Source organism: Alexandromys fortis, unplaced genomic scaffold, assembly GCF_014885135.2.
Source record: "Alexandromys fortis isolate MF-2015 unplaced genomic scaffold, M_Fortis_MF-2015_v1.1 scaffold_31, whole genome shotgun sequence".
In the NCBI taxonomy this organism is placed as follows: Eukaryota; Metazoa; Chordata; class Mammalia; order Rodentia; family Cricetidae; genus Alexandromys; species Alexandromys fortis.
The window spans coordinates 6,928,405-6,949,036 of NW_026067974.1; the positions used below are offsets into that span (position 1 = coordinate 6,928,405).

Sequence of the window (20,632 nt, forward strand, 5' to 3'; positions counted from 1 at the left end):
CCCGGCAGCTCTCTTCAGTGTATCAAGATGACCAACCACCCCCTTGGCAAGCCCCTGAAGGCTGAATTATCCACTGGGGGAATGTTTTCTTTGACTCTGCCCCTCCCTGCTATGTCCTGGTAGTCCTTCCAAGCTTTGAGGGAAGAATAAGTCAGGCTAAGCCCTAAGATGTCTCACGGGCTCTCGGAAAGGGGAGTCACAGGCAATCCAGCAACCCCCTGCCCTCATCCTGCCCTCCGCATGGCACCCTGCCTGACTGCCTTAGGACAGCGCCTTGGGAGGGCTCTGAAAAGTTCTGTCATGAAGTCAGGGACCAGCTGGTGAGCCGGCCAAGGCAGTCAGCCAGACAGACTGGAGGAGGGCAGGGAGAACAGATGGTACCTTCTGTTCCCTCGCCACAGCTCTGCCACCCTGTGGTAAGACATGCAGACTGGCTCAGAGGTCCTGGACCTCCCGGTGCAGTGCTCAGTGATGGGTGACCTGGTTGGGTCACCTGAAAATCAAACCGCCCTCCACCCACCCCTTACCTTCTCAGTTACATTCACAGCCTTGCCTTTCTTTCTAGCTGTGGAGTATCCAAGTCCTTCTGCGCATCCATTTCGATTTTCCCATTTGTATTGTTTCAAAACATGTTGCCCAGGCTGGTCTTGAACTCCTGAATGCATTATCCCCCTGCTTCAATCTCCTAACCACTAGGAAAACAGGTACCGCCTGCACCCTGCTCAGTTTTCTCCATGGTGTCAGTCAGCGCACCTAAAGCACACCTGACCTTGTGTGTGCAACCCTGTCCCTTACTGGAGCCCACCTCTCTAGAATAAGCCAGGGAGCTACACATCCCTGCACAGACGCAGTGCTGGAAGGGCACCAAAGAACCGCAGGACATCCTAGCAGGGACTGTAGGAAAGAGGGTAAGGGTGGATGTGTTCTGTCTACGCTTCTGTGTTTCACGAGTGTCAAAATGGACACGCTACAATTCTGTAGTGGGAGATGTCACAATCAATGTCATTTCATAAACAAACAAAAACCAAAAAACCTCTAACCTTCCCTGCTCGTGACGACTCCACTTGTTTACACTGCACTTTGTTTGCCCTGTCTTGGCAGAATTTCATCTCCCAGGAACACTGAGGGCTCCTTGTGGGAAACTTGCTGCGTCTTTGCGTTTGTGTATGTGTGACACTGAGACCTGAACTCAGGGCCCCATCTACAGCAGGCAGCTGCTTTACCACTGACCTACAGTCCCAGTCCTTTGTTCTTGTTGTTGTTTGGTTTTTCAAGACTGGGTTTCTCTATGTAGCCCTGGCCATCCTGGAACCAGCTGTGTAGACTAGGCTGGTTTTGAACTCAGAGAGATCTGCCTGCTTCTGCTTCCTGAGTGCTGGGGATTAAAGGTGTGAGCCACCACTGTCCCACCTGGCCCAAACCAGCCCTTAGTTGATTTTAAGACAGGGTCTTACTAAGTTCCTCAGGTTGGCCTTAAAATCCTGACTGTCCCACCTCGGCCCCCAAGCTAGGATTATAGATAGGTCAGTGTCATTAGTGCCCTAAGCTATTTCTCCACGGCTAGGGAACAACCCAGGGCTTTGGCGTGCTAGGCAAAGGCACATTTTATTACTGAGCGGCACAGTCAGCTGCTACTTGCTTAGACACGGGACAGTGTTGGGTCCATAGATAGGGCTGACACAAGCTCCCAAGCTCCAGGGAAACCTCGGTCGTTCCACCTCGCAAATCCCGAAGACGAGATTGCCACAAAAGCCCATTGATGACCAGCCAGGGACACGCCCAGGGACACACACACCTTTGTTTATAATTCATGTGAAGTTATTGGCTAGTGGCCTCCAGTTACCAGCTCTAGACAGAGTCCTGTGCCTACGACTACCTGTAATAAACTTTTGATCCCTGCCCTCGGAACGCTTTGGGAAGGGACGACTGTGCTGCCTGTGTTTGACTGGGTGCTTCCCCAGTATTCAAGACAGTTAGATAACTGTCTTGCCACTTGGATAACTGCACCGTCATCTTGTTTCTTGGTTTCCCAAGTTACCTGGGCAAACAGGGGCTTGGGCTCCAGGAGCAGGTCAAGGGTTACTGCTGACTTTAGCATGACTTTCGCTCCCGGCTGGGAAAGCTGCACTTTCTTGGAGGGACCCTAGTTTCCTAGGGAAAGCAGGACTGTGAGACACGGCCTGAACTTGACCTTTGTCCCTGCTCTGGCTGAGCATATCCACGTGTTCCTGGCAACTCCCCAGTCTCGTGGAGCCCGTGTGCCTTGCCTCTGGCCTAGCCTCTGACCCAAGAATTGAGGAACACGATGATAACGGAAGGGCGATGGAACGTGAGGGGCCTCACCAGCTCTGCACCAGCTGCACTGAGGGGGTGCCCAGCACCCGGTCGGGAAGCAGGTTAATCTCTTTCATGATGTTGGCCAGGCGCACGGGCAGTTCCTGCCGGAGGAAGGTGAACGAAGTTTTCTCACAGGCATTGCTGGATCCTGAGGGTAAGAGAGGCATCGATCAACAGCTGCAAACCATGGGAACTGGCACCAGCGTGGAGCCTTCCCAGAGACCCCACTACCCAGGTTGACACATCAGTGCAGGCAGAGACTGCCAGGAAAGAACCAGCCCTCTTCGCCTACACTCTAGGAGCAGTAGCATCGACTGACCCTTAGCGAAAACTTCACTGCATTTAACCAGGGAGACAAGATACGCCTGGGGCACATTCTGAACTGTTCTGGCCTAAATCACAACACGGTTCTTTCCATCCATTCTGGGGTGGGGGCACTCATTTCAGGGGACTGACCCAGGGGGCAGAGGGACCTAAGAAATCCTTCCCTCCCTGGGGTGCTGTGACAAGATTCCCAGGACTGTAGGAACACTCAGCGTTATCCCGGAGGCAGCCCATCTCATCCAGGCTGAAGAAGCAGATGGATGCCAATGCAGAATTGGCCATGTTTAATGACCATCTGTGAAGCAAATGGGGACCTTGGTCCAGGGTCAAGAGGGACCGGCAGTGGAGAAATGAGAACTGTTAGCCTAGAGGCTGGAGACCTAGGGTCAAAACCAGGCCTTGCTTCTGCTACCCAGGGTATGCCGGCATCCTTTTGAGGGGCTCGGTGTTCCTCACACAGGAGGACGGACTCCTGCAGGTCCCTTCCAGCTGTCATTCTTTGCTGGGGCTGAAGGATTTCCCTTCAAGCAAAGCTCAAGATTCCAAGAGAACAGAGAGAAAAAGAGGCACCTCCTGGAAAACAGGTGCCCAAATCTTGTCTGCCACCTCCCTGTCTTCCTGTCTGTGACGCAGCTGTAACCTCAGCCAACTCTTGAAAGACCTGGGCCCACTCCTGATAGCCAGCTGGCACCATGGGAATGCCATGTAGACAGAGAGGGGCACACCATGTCTCCATCCACCACTTGGCACAGCTTTCTCCTGCCCAAAGCCACCTCCAACCCCCAGAACACTGGTAGCGAGTGATCTCCAGAAACCCGGGCACGGCCATAGGAGGGTGTAAGCCACCTGACTACCTCATGGCAACTCGGGCTCTGCTCAGCTAGGAAAGGCTGCCAGGCCAGAACAGATTTGATCTTCAAGTGTCCTTGCCCAGTGGGCAGCTGCAGTTGGTGGAGGCTCACCACTCAGGGGAGCTCCTCCAGCCAACACCTCCTACTCAGAGGGCCCCCTTCCCAGCTGCCCCGGGATTTCTCCTTCGCTCAGTTCAGAAGGACCCCACCCTTCGGGAACAGCACAGGTCTTGAAGGTGACTGGATCTCCCTGATACATCCAGCAGCACGTCCGTCCCCTATTTACTTTTGGTCCCCACTCTCAGTAGCCAAGATCTCCCGTTAGCTCTATCACATCTGGATGGGGCCCTATATCCTCAGTGCCTCTTACTCTCCATGGCCCCTCCCAACGCTTTCCTCGCGCCCCCATTCTTAGCAACAGTGTGAAGGGGGCACCCTTTAACTCTTTCTGGGCAGCTAGGCTTGCCTCGCCGTTTACCCATTCCTGTCCATACTCTTCCAAACCAACCCTCCTGCCACCCAGAATCTCTACCTCGGGCGTTAACCTGTCATTGCCAGAGTCTCCTCTTCCGCGCCCACCGCCCCCAGTGCCCACCTACGCTGACTCCATACCGAAGTCTAGAAACTGCTTCATGGACAGCGGGGACGGGGAGAACTTGCTGAAGTGCTCGATGTACTTGGGCGCCCCGGCTAGGGACGCATTCTTCCACAGCGCCCGGACCCAGCGCATGGCGACGGCACCCGAGGCTCTGGCTCGGCTTCTGCTGCTGTCCCGGACCTGGAGTAGCTGGCACCAGCCCTCCGCTTGGCCCAGATCGGCCCGGAGAAGCGCTTCGGCCACCTCCTCCCTATCCCTGCCCTGGTTGTACCTCCAACGCCTAACCAATCGGTTTGTCCCTGCGCCCTGACGTTGCCAATGGCCGCGCACAAACAACTCCGGGAGGACCAATAGCCTTGCGCTTCGACACGTGGCTCTTCTCGGGACCCACCCCCTTAACCGTGTTGGTGCTGGAGGTGGCCTGTTGTTTTCCACGGCTGTGCTCAAGTCCCGCCTCTGGCCGCTAACTCCCCTAGACTTCTTGGGGGCGAGCTCCGGGTTAACCCCTTCCTTCCCAGAGTCCCGCTAACCCTTCGGTTGGCCTTCTACTCTTGCCTTTCCCTAACTCCTTCCCCGTCTCTTCCTTTCTCCCTCTCCTTAACCCTTTCTTCCCTGCCTTGTCTTTTTCCTAAAGGCACCTGTTTTACCTGTCTTGATTCTCACCTGTTCTGCCATAGGAGTGCTCTGTGGTTTCCCACTCCTATGATGGACCCAGAATAAACACTTCCAAGTCTGTACTAGTCTATCCTATATGTGTTGAACCTACTGGCTTTCCATAAATATCCAAGTAGCCCGGGAAAAAGGGTCATTTTCTTTTCTCATGTGAAAGACATCCAAAATTGGGGTGGCAGTGTGGTTCAGAGGGTATGGCATTTGCTTAGCACAATATTGATAAAATAACAACAAAAAAACCTGGAACCAAGCCTCTCAGGACTAGCGGAGGAGGAGGCAGGAGCTACTGCCAGTGTTCATTTTAGGAAGTTCCATTTTATTACAACCTAGTTCATTTGACTGAACATAAAACCTTGAACGTCTTGGACAACCACCTAAGAAGGCAACCTTCTTTGTACCTAGCCTGAGAAGGTAACCATTTGGGCCGCTGACTTCCTTATTACAAGTCTTCCCGGCCGATGAGGCATTCAGAAGCTAGGGAGCTCAACCGCTATGTTCCTAGCAGCTCGGGCCTCTTTCCCCACAAAACGTCATGCGCCCTCTTTTGGTAAGACGTGGTATGTTTCCCACTCTCTGGGCCTACAGAGGTTCCTTAGTTCTCTGCGTATTGACCCACCCTTAGCACACCCCCTGCTAAGAGTTGACTTTTGTTCCAAAACAGGGGCTTGGCTTAGTAGGGCCTGGTGTTACTCTTGGAGGCTTGAGGCAGGGGCATTTCACTTCAAGACCCACCCAAGGGAGAGTGAGTTCCAGTACAGCCTGGGTAATTTAATGAGCTCTCAAAAAGTGGGAGGAGGAATTGGTTCTACACTGGCGATCACTCAGTGGTAGTGTTTTCTAGGATGTGCAAGACTGGCCTGATGTCCGCCCCCCCCCCCACTACAGTCTATAACTGTAGCCAAGAAAAAACAAGGTTTCATTGTGGAGAGTGTAATGCTGTGTGCCAGGCACCGTTTGCCTGGATTATGTCTTTTAATTTTTTGTTTTGTTTTCGAGACAGGGTTTCTCTGTGTAGTCCTGGCTGTCTTGGAACCCACTCTGTAGACCAGGCACTTAAAAAAAGCAATGTGAGTTGTGGGGGTGCACGCCTTTAATCCCAGCACTTGGAAAGCAGAGGCAGGTGGATCCCTGAGTGTGAGGCCAGCCTGGTCTACAGAGAGAGTTCCAGGACAGCCGCCACAGAGAAACGCTGTCTTGGAAAACCAAATTAAAATATGTGTGTATGTATGTGTGCGTGAGTGAGCTTATTTATACCACGAGCAGGCAGGTACCTGTGGAGGCCAGAGGGAATCTCATTACCTGGGATTGGAGTTACAGGTGGTTATGAAATGCCTGATGCAGATGCTGGGAACCCAGCCCAGGTCCTCAGCAAAAGCAGAAAGCACTTTTAACCACTGAGCCATCTCTCTCCCAGTTCTGAGTTTCCCCTGCTTTCTGGAGCCTTCCCAGTTGTCCTAATATCTGCTTTGGCTCCATTTGTTACTCATATCTCACATTCCCCTGTTCCACTCCCAAGGCAATCTACCTGCTGCCTTGACCAGCATCTAATCTAATCTCCAATCCGTGGACAATCCGAGCTGTTTTTTTGGCAGCAGGGTTGGGAGTGGGGGTGTTTCTGACTCATTTTTCTCAGCTTCCTGTACCTATTCTTCAGGTCTTTGGCTGCTTGGCCTTCTCCTCCTCTAGGAAGCCTCCTTACATGCCCCCTTAGGTCTCCCGATCTTAAGACATGAGAGCGGCCCACACTGAGGGTTAACTGCTGATTCATGTGTCTTTCCCACTGAACTTTGGTTTCGGGAGGGCACAGGTTGTATCTGACCTAGTCATTGCTTTATCTCTAGCCCTGGGCACAGTGCCTGGCATGTAGTAGAGAAGACAGAGAGAAAAGGAAAGTGAGGGAGGCAGAATGGCCCCAGGCCTGTGTACAGGGATCCTTAGACGTCTGCCAGCCCAACAATGAGGAAGCAGTGGATGACAAGGGTGAGTGCGTCATCAAGGGCCAGGCACAGTGTATGAGTTAACTCTTTCTCCTCTCTCTCTCTCTCCTCTCTCTCTCTCTCTCTCTCTCTCTCTCTCTCTCTCTCTCTCTCTCTCTCTCTCTCTCTCTCTCTCTCTCTCTCCAAAGCCAGTTTGTGTGCAAACCTGATATCCCCAATCCCCTACTACATCATCTGAGCTCAGCCTGGGTTGCATGAACATGAAGACCATTCTCAACTCCCTTCTCTCCCTATGACCAAATCCAAGCCAGAGCCTAGCAATCAACGGAAGCAATCAATACCCAAATGAACACCACAGGAACAGGCCACAACGCTTGACATAAAAAGAGAGCGCTCCCCCACGGCGAACTGGACTTTCTCATGAAGTGAACTCTGGGCTTGAATTAAAATGCTTCATGCACGGTGTGCAGTAGGGTGCTAGGTCCATCGTCCAGGGATCGACTAGGGGAAGTTATCACCCCTCTAGCCTGAACCGAGACAGGTCAGGACCGCTTGGGGGAGGTGCAGAAGCAGCTGTACAAACTTGGAGTTGTTTATTTATTTTAGTGAGAAGCCCATATACAAAGAAGGTACAGGGTAGGGGAAGCTGCTATAGTACCTTGGAGGGGCAGAGCTGGGGAGTGGGCCTGCCTGTGGGCGGGGCTCAGGGAGCGGACCTGGGAATCAGCCTCCACTGCTAGAATGGGGATGCAGCTCCTAGGGGAGGGGGAAGGCGAGGTTTCTCAGAAAGCCATGGACAGCTAGCTCAGAATGCCATCTCTGTGGTCAAGGGGGCGGAGTGAAGTCCGGCCAGCTGAGGCAGGGGTTGGCCTCTCCCCCGCCATACATTCAAGTATCACACCCCACATGGTCTTGTGGGGTCTCCAGGCCTTGCTCAGGCTGAGATGGCCAAGGATGGGTCAGAAGTATCCCCCCTGCATCCTGCCAGTATCTGCTGGGCCAGGATTGATCCCCTGCTCTCTGAAGGATGCTACCCTGCTCCAGGTCAGCCCCAGCACAGTGTGTCCAGGTTGTCCATGGTTTTGCTTTGTTCCTCTGGGCTGCGTTTCTTGCCAACTCCATCTGTAGCCAAGGTTTTGGAGATCCATTCATAAAGCCCATTCTGGGGACCTGCTTTTTTAGTTCATTGCTCTTGGTCTGAGCACACAAGTCACAGAAACATCCCCTACTCTCCAGTGGGTGCCAGGAACTGCAGCTGGGCCCAAATGTATCCTTGTCGTCAGTAGTTTTATTCTGGACAGAAAAGTCAGTCCAGGGACAATGGCTCAAGGGGTATATGGTGTGGAAGAGAGATATCACCACACCAGGGACCTTTTCCTCCTGGCTCCCAGTAGAGGTGCTTTGGCTTGGTTTTGGCACAGAAAGAGGCTTGGTCGTGGCATCCTCCATGGTATATCTGAACAGGCCCTTAGCAGAAGGCCCTGTGTGTCCAGTGTCCAGGGCTGTGCTGTGCTCAGCATCACAAGGTCTTGAAGGAGAGTCTAGGGCCCCAGAAAACATTCCTGCACTAAAGAGGGATATATGCCTGAGCCTACTGGTGCCAGCCAACTGTGTGGCCCCTTTTGGACTGTCAGAGTCATAATTTATGATAAATAGGAAGAAAGGAAGAATTGGGAGTGGTGGCAGGGAGGATATCAGTAGTATCGGTCCCGAATCTGCCAGCTGGTGACCCAGTGCTTCTTGGTGGGTAGGGTGCTCCCTGGAGGCGGGTAGCGCTCCTCCTCCCGAATACGCACTGCATGGTACTTGGGCATGATCCGGTAGTATCGGGTCGGCTTAAAGAAGTCACACTGGAGTTCAGGCAGAAGAGAAATTGTGTCAGTATCCAGCATTCAAGTGGGAGACGATGCCCCCCCCCCAACACACACACACACACACACACACACATGCACACACACACGCACACACACCCAAACATCCCAACCTCAGTATGAGATGGGAAGATGAACATCCCCACCTCAGGCCCAGAGGAAGGAGGAGCTAAGGAAGGCACAGAGGAGAACAGAGGCAGGTGGAGACCAAGCAGATGCAAAGATTGTGGGCCAGGAAGACAGAGTGATCCCAATGGCCAGTGCTAGGGGTAGGTGAGACAGTTATCCTAGGGAGATGTGTGGGACTCGAGACAAAAAGGGCTGGTCTTTCTCTGTTCTCTCCTTCCTAGCGAGAGGGGGATAGGCTTTAGAGTCATTGTGGGCATGCCTGCGGATCAGACAGAGGTGGGTCTAGCCCTGACTGTTTCTCTTTTTCAGTCCCTCAGAAAGCAGCATGCTCACTGGAAGGATTTCCCAGCATGCTCTTGGGATTTTAAGCTCCTGCGAGCCAGGTGCAGGTGGGGGGTCCAGGGGGTAATCAGGGTGGCCTGTGCTTTGAGGTGGTAGACAAGTGAGATCCAAGCAGGCCCTAAGGCAAGAGGAGCAGACAAGACAGAATCAGAGGCCCCAGCCAGCTGAGGTTGCGGAGAGGAGGCCCATAGGACATGTTACCCAGGTGGGCTGGGGCAAGGGGGGCGCCCCCTCAGTAGTCGTCGGTCAGCCTTTCTGTCTCTGACGGCTGGCTCTTCATCTCAGCCTTCTGCCTCTTAGCTTCATACAGGGCACGAGTGCGGGCTCGCTTGAAGAAGCCGCACTGGAGGGAGGAGGTGGGGATGGCCATCAGGGGTGCTGGCAGACCTGGCCATCAGTACTCAGAAGGGGAGCTGGGGCTTAGAGATGGGGACCTGGAAGGCTAAGTCCTGGGCCCAGCCTGGTGGGTGGCCAGACGCCAGAGCAGCCTGCAGTTCCCGAGGAGGAGGCGTGGGTGGCACTGGGAGCTGTGGGGAGGGGCGGGGAGGGTCTGGGAAAGGGCAGCTGACATGGAGGTGAGGAATGGGATGCAGAGCCGTGGGATGGAGGGAGGGGGTGAGCCATGCTGGCGCTGGCTGGCAGTGGGGGTGAAGTGCAAAGCCCCGCGAGGCTGGGAGTCTCTACCTTCCACAGAAGGATGATGATGAGCCCTAGAAGCAGCAGCCCGGCACTGACAGCCACAAGGACCAGCCACAGCTCAATCTCAGCAGGCAGCTCCTCCACCAGCTCTGAGTCAATGTCCACTGAGAACTGCAGAGGAGAGAGATGAGACTCAATGGGGCCAGCCTGTGGAGACCAGGGTTCAAGACCCATGACTCTGTTATTTGATCTACAGCCAGTAGGGGGCGATCAAGGACTAGAAAAAGCCCTGGCAGGTCCTTGTGTTCAGTTTCTTAGGCACAAATTTAGCCAGGGAGACTGCCTCAGATCTGGTAGGTAGCCTGGCATCTGAGTTTGTGACCCACACATCTGCACTTGCATATCAGCTCTGGTCCTGGTAAACTGTGTGACCTTGAGGTAGCAATTCCATTTCTCTGGAGCTTTTGTGTGCTCTGGTAAAGAGGTCTTTACCGGCTACTTTACAGCGTAGCAGCATGGCCCAAAGCATGCATTCGGGAACCAGGCTACTTGGGTTCAAGTCCAACTTTTCTATCTACCGGCTATGTATCCCTGAAGAAGTTATGCAACCTCTCTGTTATTCATCTGTAAACTGGGGATTATAATTCCCTACTCATAGGCTGTTGGACAGGATTAAACCTGGGTAGTATGAATAGATTGCTCAGAGTTAAACACACACACACACACACACACACACACAGACAACGCACAGCAAACAGCATAGGCATGCGTATATTCGGGTTAAACAGCCCACACCAGAGATGCTTTGCGACCAGAAGTGCTTCAGATTTGGGGTTTTGTTTTATTTGTAGCTCAGAAAGTTTCAGATTTTGCAGTAGAACTTCTCTAGACGACTATGCTTGATTTTCACCTCTTTTAAAATTAGTTTGATTTTTAAAAAAAGCATAACAGAAAATTAAAGATTTCCAGTAATTTTCTGCTCTGGATAAACCCACCACCACAGTGAACAGTGGTTCATGCCTGCTGGTGACCCCAGAAGGAGGTAAGAGGATCGGGAGTTCAAGACCAGCCTGGGCTACAGGTGGCCCTACCTCCAAAGAACAAACAAACAAGCTGGGCAGGGTGGCACATGCCTTTGATCCCAGCACTCTGAAGTAGAAGAGTTTGAGACCAGCCTGGTTTACATAGTGAGTTCCAGAACAGTCAGAGCTACACAGAGTGACCCTGTCTTGTGAATGAATGAATGAATGAACGAACGAACAAATAACAAAAATGCACAGTAAATCTCTGCGCTGAATTTTTTTTTTTTTGAGAGAGGTTCTTGTTATATTAGCCCAGCCTGGCCTCAAACTCTTAATCCTGACTCAACCACCCAAGTGCTGAGATTATACCCATGGGCCCTCCCCAGCTATCTCTATATACTTGATACATTTGCCCCACCTTGATGGGGTCGTACTATATGCACACCTCTGCAAGCTTCGTCTTCCCCATTTTTTTTAATTACTGTCATCATCTCTCCCTGGCAATTGATAAAGGCCAACTTGGTCTCTTCTGAGGAAGTGGACCACATTTTATTGAGCCAATCTCCTCAATGACAGACATTTAGATGGTTTCCCACTCCCAGCTCATATTAACAATGCTCTAAAATACCCCCATATATTCATCTTTGCATGCTCGTCCGGTGAGCTCCTTGAAATATATGAGCATGTGTTAGATTCAAGGGAATGGGTGCTTTAAATTTTAATGAATATTGACAAATGCATCTCCACCATGGAGCCGCCAATTTATCCTCGAGTCAGTAGCGTTTCCCACCACCAACCATCGCCAGACGACATTTCTCTTTTTAGTGTTTTCCAATCAGATAGACAAACAACCCGTTTAAAGGTTTTTTTGATTGCTTGTTTTCTGAAACACTTTTGTAGCCTTGGCTGCCCTGGAACTTGCCACATAGACCAGACTGGCCTTGAACTCACAGAGATCCTTCTGCCTCCGCCTCCAGAGTGCTGGGATTATTGTGTGTGGGTCTGTGCGTGTGATTGCAGGAGCTCCCATGGAGCTCGGAGCAGAGTTAAAGCTGGTTGTGAGCAGCCTGGCGTGTGTGCTGGGAACTGAACGCAGGCTTCCTGCAAGCACGGTGCGCACTCTTAACTGCAGAGCCATCTCTCCAGCTCCTTCTTATTTCTCTAAGTGTAAGTTAAGTATTTGTATTTCACCTCACATATACTTTTATACTGACGTGTTAAACTAGGCCCACACTTCGTCACATTCCTTTGGAACTTGTCCTTTCAGCTCGTCTTCCGTTGTACCTAGATTTACCATTTCATATAGACTAACTTTTCAGAGTCATCCTTGGTGACTTTGGGCTTTAATAAAGTTAAAACCACTCCTGGTGGCTCACGCCTTTAGTGCCAGCACTTGGAAGGCTGAGACAGGAGGACTGCTCCAAAAGTTTATGACTAGCCTGGGCTACATCGTGACATTTTTTGTCCCCAAAACAAATAATGGTGCAGTGAGATGCAGGTAAGGACGCTTGTTGCCAATCCTGACAGCCCGAGTCTGCATGCTCAGCCACATGAGGTGGGAGAAGAGAATTGACCCTACAAGAGTCCTATAGCTTCTGCGTGCTCACTGTGGTACACACATGCTCCCTCTACATAAAAAATACAATTTAAAAGAAAAAAATTGGAGCCAAGGACCAGTGGCACACGCCTTTAATCCCAGCACTTGAGAGGCAGAGGCAGGCGGATCTCTAAGTATGAGGCCAGCCTCGTCTACAGAGTGAGTTTCAGGAAAGTTAGGGCTACACAGAGAAACCCTATCTTAGAAGGAAAAAAAATGGGGGCTGGAGAGACAGCTCAGCAATTAAGAACACTTCCTGCTCTTACAGATGTAAGTCTCAGCACCCAGAGGGTGACCCACAACTGTCTGCTGTTGTTCCAGGAACCACGCCCTCTTCTGGTCTTTGAACGCACTGCATACCCGTGATACACATGCATGCAAGCAAAATACTCACACACGAGAAAATAAATTTTTAATTAAAAACCAAATACATAGTTCACTCTCCCCATGGTTAAGGGTTACTATCAAATTATTCTGTTTTCTCTTCTGGAACACATTTAATTCCAAATTTTAAATATTTCATTTAACCTCAAGGCAGTTTGCTGGTGGTGTGAGGTAACTGTCTTTCTTTCTCAAATATGTTCTAACTCTTCTAATATCTTGAACTCTTGATCCTCCTGCATCATCCCGAATCCTGGGATTATAGACCTGTGCCACCACGACCTTTCTTCTTTTTTTTTTTTTTCACAACCTTTCTTCTGCACTCACTGAGAATGCAGCTTGGAGCTGGCAAGAGGGTCAAAGTGTTTTCCTTGCAGACAGATGGCCTCCACATGGCCACTATAGCATGCCTGCCTCTCTCACCCACACATCGATATAATAAATCATTTCCTTTTTTTAAAAAAGGCCAGGCATCGTGGACACACGCCTTTAATCCCAGCACTCGAGAGGCAGGGGCAGGGGCAGGGGCAGGGGCAGGGGCAGGGGCAGGAGGATCTCTGTGAGCTCAAGGCCAGCCTGGTCTACAGAGTAAGTTCTAGGCCAGACAGGGCTATATCATCAGACCCTGTCTCAGGAAGAAGGAGGCAGTCTTTAACACGGACTGCATTTCCTGTCCCTTGTCCCTTTCTCCACTCTTCTTCACTCCGTGGAGTCAGAGTGTTTCGGCAAGCTCCCCTTCACCCCGCGCTGTGTATCTCCTGTGTGTTTCCACTAACATCCTTTCCACAACAAATTCTTAGCAATCTGTCATACTGCTTCCAGCTGTCACTTAGAACATTTCCCCCCTTTGGAATTTCCTGAATCTGACTTGGGCTGGAATAACTTGAAAAGATCTGACAAAGAGAGACTATTGGCTTTTTCTCCCTGACCATAATTTACTTTTGTTGTTGTATGTTTATTGTTAAATGTTATCCCAATGGGCTCTCTAGCCATACATACAAATGCTGTTCTTGTTCAGGATTTGTTTGATTGGTTCGAGTTTTTGAGAGACAGAGTCTTGCTCTGTAGCCCAAGCTGTTCTTGAACTCCTGGAGTTGCCCAGGCCAGCCTCAAACTTGAGTTAGTCCTCTGCAGCAGCCTCTAGTCTACTCCTCCATGATCAGCTTTTTTAAATTTATTTATTTATTTTATTTATTTATTTGTTTGTTTGTTTTTCAAAACAGGGTTTCTCTGTGTAGCTTTGGGGCCTGTCCTGGAATTTATGCTGTAGACTAGGCTGGCCTTGAACTCACAGAGATCCACCTGCCTCTGCCTCCTGAGTGCTAGAATTAAAGGTGTGCATCACCATGCCCAGCCTCCTCTCTCTTTTAAAATTGTGTGTGTTTGTGTGTGTGTGTGTGTGTGTGTGTGTGTGGTGTGTGTGTACACATACACGCGTGCCCTTCTGGAGGCTAGAGATCAACGCTGGATGTCTTCCTCTGTCATTCTCTATCTTTTTTGCCTTGAGGCGGGGTCTCTCACTGAACTGGTAGCTGTTTCGTCTACACTGGCCTGCAGCAAGCCCCCAGCATTCCTCTGTCTTCCCTGGCCTAAAGCCTGAAGTTTCAGGCATGTAGTTAAAAGCTTTTAACTAGGTGCTTGTGAGCTGAGGATCCAAACTCAGACTTTCATGCGTGTACAGCCGCCTCCCCAGCCCCTCACTTTTAGTCTGGAGACAGAGTATCAGTAAGTTAAATTCACTCCATAGCCTGGGCAGACCCTTCGCGACCCTTCTGTTTTGTCTCCCAGAAACCAGGATGGCAGGCTCATACCATCAGGCCCAGCATCGGCGTCCTCTTAGAGATACCCTGTGCTGTGTGGCCTGGCCTGAGCCCGCTGCTCTTGTTAACACACCCACTCACCCATGTGGTCTTGTTCTCCATGTTGATGGTAGGGATGCTGGTTCGTAGGAACAAAGTGGCCCAGCCATCTACCCTGACTCTGTCAAAGTCTCTGTAGTCCTAAAGGAAGATAGAGGGGTCAGGGCTAGCAGCTGAAGCCTCTCAGCCTCCCTGCTTCAGTTCCCTGCAAGGCCCTGCATCCAGCCTCTTCACACACACAATGCATGTCACTCACTCCTCTGTGCACTGGGTCCTGTGCTGATGCTGGGACAGCGGAGATGGGGAAGGTCACAGTCTAGGTCAGGCTCAGGGACTAAATCTACCCAGCACCTGTTTCTGGCACATAGCCACACCCCGTCATTTGCCTAGGTGACTTCTGTGATCCCATGTTGGAAACTGAGTAGTTATCACAGAAACCAAACACACAGACCAGAACGATTGAGTCTAGTCCTAAAAAAAGGTGACACTAGGTAGCAAGGGAAGGCCAGCATGAGAGTCACCATAACCTATCCAGGCAGGACAGATGACCCTTGCGGCTTCTGAGGAAGTTCTGTGCAGTGTGGAAAGAGAGTGGACTCTAGCTGCTGAAGCTACACAGGATCTCAGGGGTGAGAAGTGAAGTTCGATGGAGACCTTGATGGCTGAACAGGGAATTCACACACACACAGAGACAGAAAGAAAGCCGGCATTCCAGCAGGGGGGGCCAGAGGCAAAGGCACCACAGTAGAATGTAATGGACACACGAGAGGTCATTTTGGAAGCTTTGTACATGCACACACAGACACGCAACCATTACACGGATATGGCCTACACCGACAGACACACAACTGTGTAGAACATGACACTATTTTACACCACACACATACACACAACACACACACGGTACACACACACCACACACACATACCCCATACACACACACCACACACACACACACAGACACAGCACACACCACACCACACATACCACACACACACCACATACATACACCATACACACATACCACACACATATATACACCACACACACACACACACCCCATACACACACACACCACACATACCACACCACACACACCACACACACACAGACACAGCACACACCACACCACACATACCACACACACACCACACACATACACCATACACACATACCACACACATATACACACCACACACACACACACCCCATACACACACACACCACACATACCACACCACACACACCACACACACACCACACACATACACCATACACACATACCACACACATATACACACCATACACACACACACACACCACACCACACACAGACACAGGACACACAGTACACACACATACACAGTACACACACCACACACACACACCACCACACACCACACACACACACCACACTGGCTGTCACCAACCCTCCCTGCCACTCTCCTCACCCAGGTGGAGGACAGTGGAGCACTAACCTCGATGAAGGTGCTGTTCCACACCCGTGCCTTCACAGTCACGTTGGTGATGTTGGAGGCATCAGGAAGGGGGCACTCCAGCCACACACAGCGGGCACGGCCACTGGCACAGGTCTGACGTGGACAGGAGATAGACAGACGTAAGACTGCCTGGCTCTCTAGACCTGATGCTGCCTCTGCTAACCTCTGCCCTTCTAGACCTCATCCTACCCTGAGGGACAAAGGGCTTTGTACATTGCTTTGCTCATGTGTGTTCCTCTACTTCTCAAACATACATTCAAGGTGCATTCTTGGGCTAAACTCATCTCAGGGAACACGAATAGGAGCATAGACCCTGCTCAGGCTGCCAAGTCCCAGCCTCAGAAATCTCCCCCAAGCCAGGTACTTTGCGTGTTGTCGGTTGGCTTGGGATACCCCTTCAAGCTCTCTAGCCAGTTATGCCTCCCCTAGGTCCCCATGTTTGCTTCTCAACCTTTTCTTGCGTAGGGCACTCTGCTCTACACTCTACCCCAAATGCCCAAGCAAAACAGCCCCCAACAGGGTGTGAAGTCTTGGAATCCAGTCCGCAGCTCCCCTTTGAGTCCACTGTGATGGATCCTCCCTGAGGCCTGGCAGGAGACTCCTGAGGCCCAGTTCCACAGCACCCTTTTAGACCTGTGTCTCTGTGTGAGTGGTCTCTGGCTGCCTTGCTTCATGGGCCCCTGATGCCCACGTGCCTTGTGACAGGCTGTGTCGTCCTTCCCACCACTGCCCTGGTCACTCACCAACAGAGTCTCAGATTTGGCTTTTTTGGCAGCAGCCAGTGTGACAGGTGGGGGGCCCTGTTCTCCCCCGGGATCCAGCTGTCTCCGCCTGCGCTGTGGAGAATGTGGCTTGTCTCCGGGGTCCTGAAGAGGGAAGAGATTTGTTGGGGAGGCAGAGAGAGAGAGAGAGAACAGCTGATGGGGGACAGGGGAGGGACAGAGGGGACTGACGTGGCCGGGGAAGACACTGGCTTTCCTGCCCCCTGGCATGCAGGTAAGGTGTACATGGAGCATCCCACCGATGAACTCACAGAGAGAGTAAGGTTGAGAGGGTTGACGAGGCTTCCAGGTGGCTGGCAGGGCCAGGACCCATTACTATGGATGGTGATCTCCGTGGGGTACAGCAGCCACTTGCCATTGGCGACTTCATAGGGCCATTCCAGACCTAGGACCAGTGTGCCCAAAGCTGCCAGCCCGTCTCCCACTGGGCTCACCTGTGGGCACACATGACCTGTGTGTCATGGTTACCAACTTTTGGAAAACTCTCTACAACTCAACAGCCCTCAACCCACCCAGTTTTGAACCCTGGACCCAGAACAACGTCCCCCTTGCCTTTCATAAGCACCTCCAGCCAGGACCCCAGAGGTGCCCTTACCTGGAATTCGTATTTCAGGGGACTGCCCACATCCTCCACAGTTTTCATGCCAGCCTCACCCATCACTGTGCCACCAAAGAAGCTCTGTAGCCGATGTGTCATCCTAGGGTAAGAAAATCAATCAACTCCGTCAGGGGCTGGAGAGATGGCTCAGTGGTTAAGAGCACTGACTGCTCTTCCAGAGGTCCTGAGTTCAATTCCCAGCAACCACATGGTGGCTCACAGACATCTATAATGAGACCTGGCGCCCCCTTCTGGCATGCGGGCACGCATGGAAGGAATGCTGTACACATAATAAATAAATAAATCAAAAAAAGAAAAAAGAAAAAAAGAAAAACACCTGTGTCAAAGCATACAGGAGGCCACAGCCCTGCCAGAGGGGACTGCAGTGCTGAGGCTGGTTGACTATGGGTCCCCTTAGGTATAAGCCCCAGTTCTACCACACACCAGTTGTGTGGCCTTACACAAATTACTGATTCTCTCTGAGCCTCAGTTTCCTCGCCTGTGGAGCTAGCAATAGCTGGCACAAGGCAAGGCAAGGATGCAGTCAATAAGATGTCTACTGGGCTCTCAGAAAGGTGGGGGAAGGGTTGAAGAGATGGCTCAGGGGTTACGAGCACTTATTGCTCTTCCAAAAAACTGGGGTTCAGTTCCCAGCACCCACAGCACGGCTAGCAACCATCTGTAACCATTCAGTGTTAGGAGCTCTGACACCCTTTCCTGCCCTTCAAGGGCACCAGACACACACATGATGCACACACACATGCAGACAAAACACTCATACACATAAGATATGAATCGAAGACAAAAAGAGCTGGCTGAGAAGGTGGCACAGTGGGTAAAGCGCTTGCTATGCTAGTGTGAGGTCCTGAGTTCAAATCCCTCTAGAGCCCACTTAAAAGCCGAGTATGGTTGCAGACATCTGTAGTTCAAATGCTCTTAACGTGTGGTGGGTAATGGAGACCGGAGGGTCCCTGAGGAAACGCTAGTCAGCTAGCTTGGCACACGCTTTCCGGTGTATGCAATGGCCAACAGCAAAGAGACCCAGTGCCTCAAAAGGTCCTCTGACTTCTACATGTATTCCACAGCATACACATACCTGCATTCTCACACGTGTACATGCAAACGTGTATCATACATATACGCACATACACACAGATACATATCCAGAAAATAAAGCAGAAACATTCAAATGAAGGGCAAAGACCACCACCTTAGCCCCAGGTGTTAGTTCTGCCCTTGCCACCTGCCTTGCAGGAAAAATAATTTTTACAACTCTCAGAGTGGCCATGGATATAGGAAAAGATGACAACAGGAGGGCACCAGCCCAAGTGAAGTGTCAGAGGGGCTTAGGAGACACCTTGAGGGTAGGGAGGCCTGGCTCAGGCACAGAGGACTAGGGGACAGCGCGGTACCCACAAGTTGAGTGAGGCCTGGAGCGTGTAGTCCACCTGCAAAGTCAGGGTCATGGGCTGCAAGTTGTCCTGGTGACTTGACCTGAGGAGAAGACGCAGGCGGTAAGGAGACCAGGACATGAGCTCAGCCCTGACCAGACTAGCTTTTCAGGGTCACTCACGTGGAGAGCTGCAGCTGCACCTGAAGGTCCCTTGTGTGCAGGGTCACCCCAATGACCTCAAAGGCAATGAGCAGCTCCATCTAGCACAAGGGTCAGGGTAACAGAAAGGAGCATTGAAACGCAGCAGGGGGCTATGGCACGGCAGAGATCTAGACAAGGGACCTCCATCCCTCCTCCTTATCCATCCCTGGTTCCATGTCTCTTCTTTGGGTGACATCATTACTACTGGGTGAGGGTGGGGGGGGGGGTCTCTGCTACTTTTGTATAACCTTAAGTGGGTTACTGAAACTTTCTAAGCCTGTGCTTCCCACTCTGTGAAATAGCTTTTATATCGGGGGAAATTGAGATGTGGCATCAGATAAGAGATGGCATGAGGTGTAGCAGCGAGCCCAGCATCAGGGCTCAGGCAAAGAGGTCTCCTGGCTTGCACCTACCCTAGAATCATGCATAGTTCCCTAGTGGCTCCATTTCTTAGTCCCTTGGCCTCTTCTCACCCCCTGCTCGGCCTTCCCCTCCTCCACTTTGGTTCTTTGCTTCAAGAAATCCCATGAATCGGGCAGGTAAGACGGCTAGGAGCTCGCCCGAGGACCCTCCAGGAGTGGAGGATGTGGCCGGGTCTCACCCTCTGGTTCCGTTTGAAGGGGTTTCCTAGCTCACACAGGATGGTCTCGTTAGCTTGGCAGGTCCCGGACTGAGGAAAGAAAGTAAATAAAGTCAGGGTTTTGCTAGTCTTCTGTCTACAACGGAGCACGGGTTGAACTCCTAGAGGTTGTGTAGTAGTCCAGTCCCGGAAGAGGTCAGCACACCACAGCAAAGCATAATTCATATTATACCGTATGACGTACGCATTGGGGGTGCAAATAGGAAGCCAGGTTTGGGCTGAGCCGGGGCAGTGGGTACTCACTGGGCGCACTGAGGACAGTAGCAGGGCAGGTGGCACCTCCAAGGTGAGCAGTGCCTCGTGGGCATCTTCCCCAGCACGCTCGTGGCTCGGCATATTGGTCACATTGATGCTCAAGAACAGTTTCTTGGTGTCTCTGCTGTACTGGAGCCTGAAGAGAGGAGCACAGAACTAAGCCAAAAGCTCCACCTCCATTGGGCTCCGCCCCTCGTCCGGGACATTAAAGCCCTTCTCCCCACATCCACCCTAATCCTGGCCAGTGAGGCCTCACCCCAATTCCGCCAGCCAATGAAGCCCCGCCTAGCCTTTGACCAATCAGCATCCTCCAGATACCACCTGCTTAGAGGCTGCAGCTGCTCAGACACGAAGGCTGCTCGCATCTGCAGGTTACTGTCGCACTTGTTGTCGGGCCCGCACTCCTTCTGGAAGTGGACCTGGGGACAGTGGCAGCTTTGAGGGGACTGCACCCCTTATTACCCTCTGACCCACAGCCCTCCTGGCCCGGGGTAGGCTCTGCTCACCTCAGTGTGGTTCTCCAGAGCCTGTGCCTGGTTAAGAACTGGGTAGGCATCCAGAGACCGCATGCCCAGCTTCAGGCGATCGGGCATGCGCAAAGGTAAGGAGTAATTCATGGCAATAACGATGGGACGGAGTTTATCACGGACATTGTCCTGGGAAAGAAGGTGAGGTGAACCCAGCCCCCAAGTGGATCCTCCTAGC

The 20,632-nt window shown here is 51.8% G+C and overlaps 2 protein-coding genes across 3 annotated transcripts in view; both read right to left on the minus strand.

The window, feature by feature from the left end:
* Pdk2 (pyruvate dehydrogenase kinase 2) overlaps window positions 1-4,385 on the minus strand; it is a 14,598-nt gene extending 10,213 nt beyond the window's left edge. The window contains exons 1-2 of the mRNA XM_050156684.1: window positions 4,125-4,385; window positions 2,344-2,485 (exon numbers count right to left, since the gene is read on the minus strand). Coding sequence (XP_050012641.1) covers window positions 2,344-2,485; window positions 4,125-4,242 — 260 coding nt within the window. The 5' untranslated portion in view covers window positions 4,243-4,385. The remainder of the gene's footprint in view (window positions 1-2,343; window positions 2,486-4,124) is intronic.
* Window positions 4,386-7,295: 2,910 nt separating this feature from the next.
* The window catches only part of Itga3 (integrin subunit alpha 3), a 30,312-nt gene continuing 16,975 nt past the window's right edge, over window positions 7,296-20,632 (minus strand). The window contains exons 13-26 of one of the 2 annotated variants that reach the window (XM_050156914.1): window positions 20,434-20,583; window positions 20,249-20,346; window positions 19,916-20,063; window positions 19,634-19,702; window positions 19,012-19,091; window positions 18,855-18,932; window positions 17,436-17,538; window positions 17,092-17,274; window positions 16,802-16,924; window positions 16,038-16,151; window positions 14,602-14,700; window positions 9,746-9,871; window positions 9,263-9,404; window positions 7,296-8,569 (exon numbers count right to left, since the gene is read on the minus strand). In XM_050156914.1, coding sequence (XP_050012871.1) covers window positions 9,294-9,404; window positions 9,746-9,871; window positions 14,602-14,700; window positions 16,038-16,151; window positions 16,802-16,924; window positions 17,092-17,274; window positions 17,436-17,538; window positions 18,855-18,932; window positions 19,012-19,091; window positions 19,634-19,702; window positions 19,916-20,063; window positions 20,249-20,346; window positions 20,434-20,583 — 1,482 coding nt within the window. In that variant the 3' untranslated portion in view covers window positions 7,296-8,569; window positions 9,263-9,293. The remainder of the gene's footprint in view (window positions 8,570-9,262; window positions 9,405-9,745; window positions 9,872-14,601; window positions 14,701-16,037; window positions 16,152-16,801; window positions 16,925-17,091; window positions 17,275-17,435; window positions 17,539-18,854; window positions 18,933-19,011; window positions 19,092-19,633; window positions 19,703-19,915; window positions 20,064-20,248; window positions 20,347-20,433; window positions 20,584-20,632) is intronic. The other variant, XM_050156915.1, reaches the window with a different exon arrangement.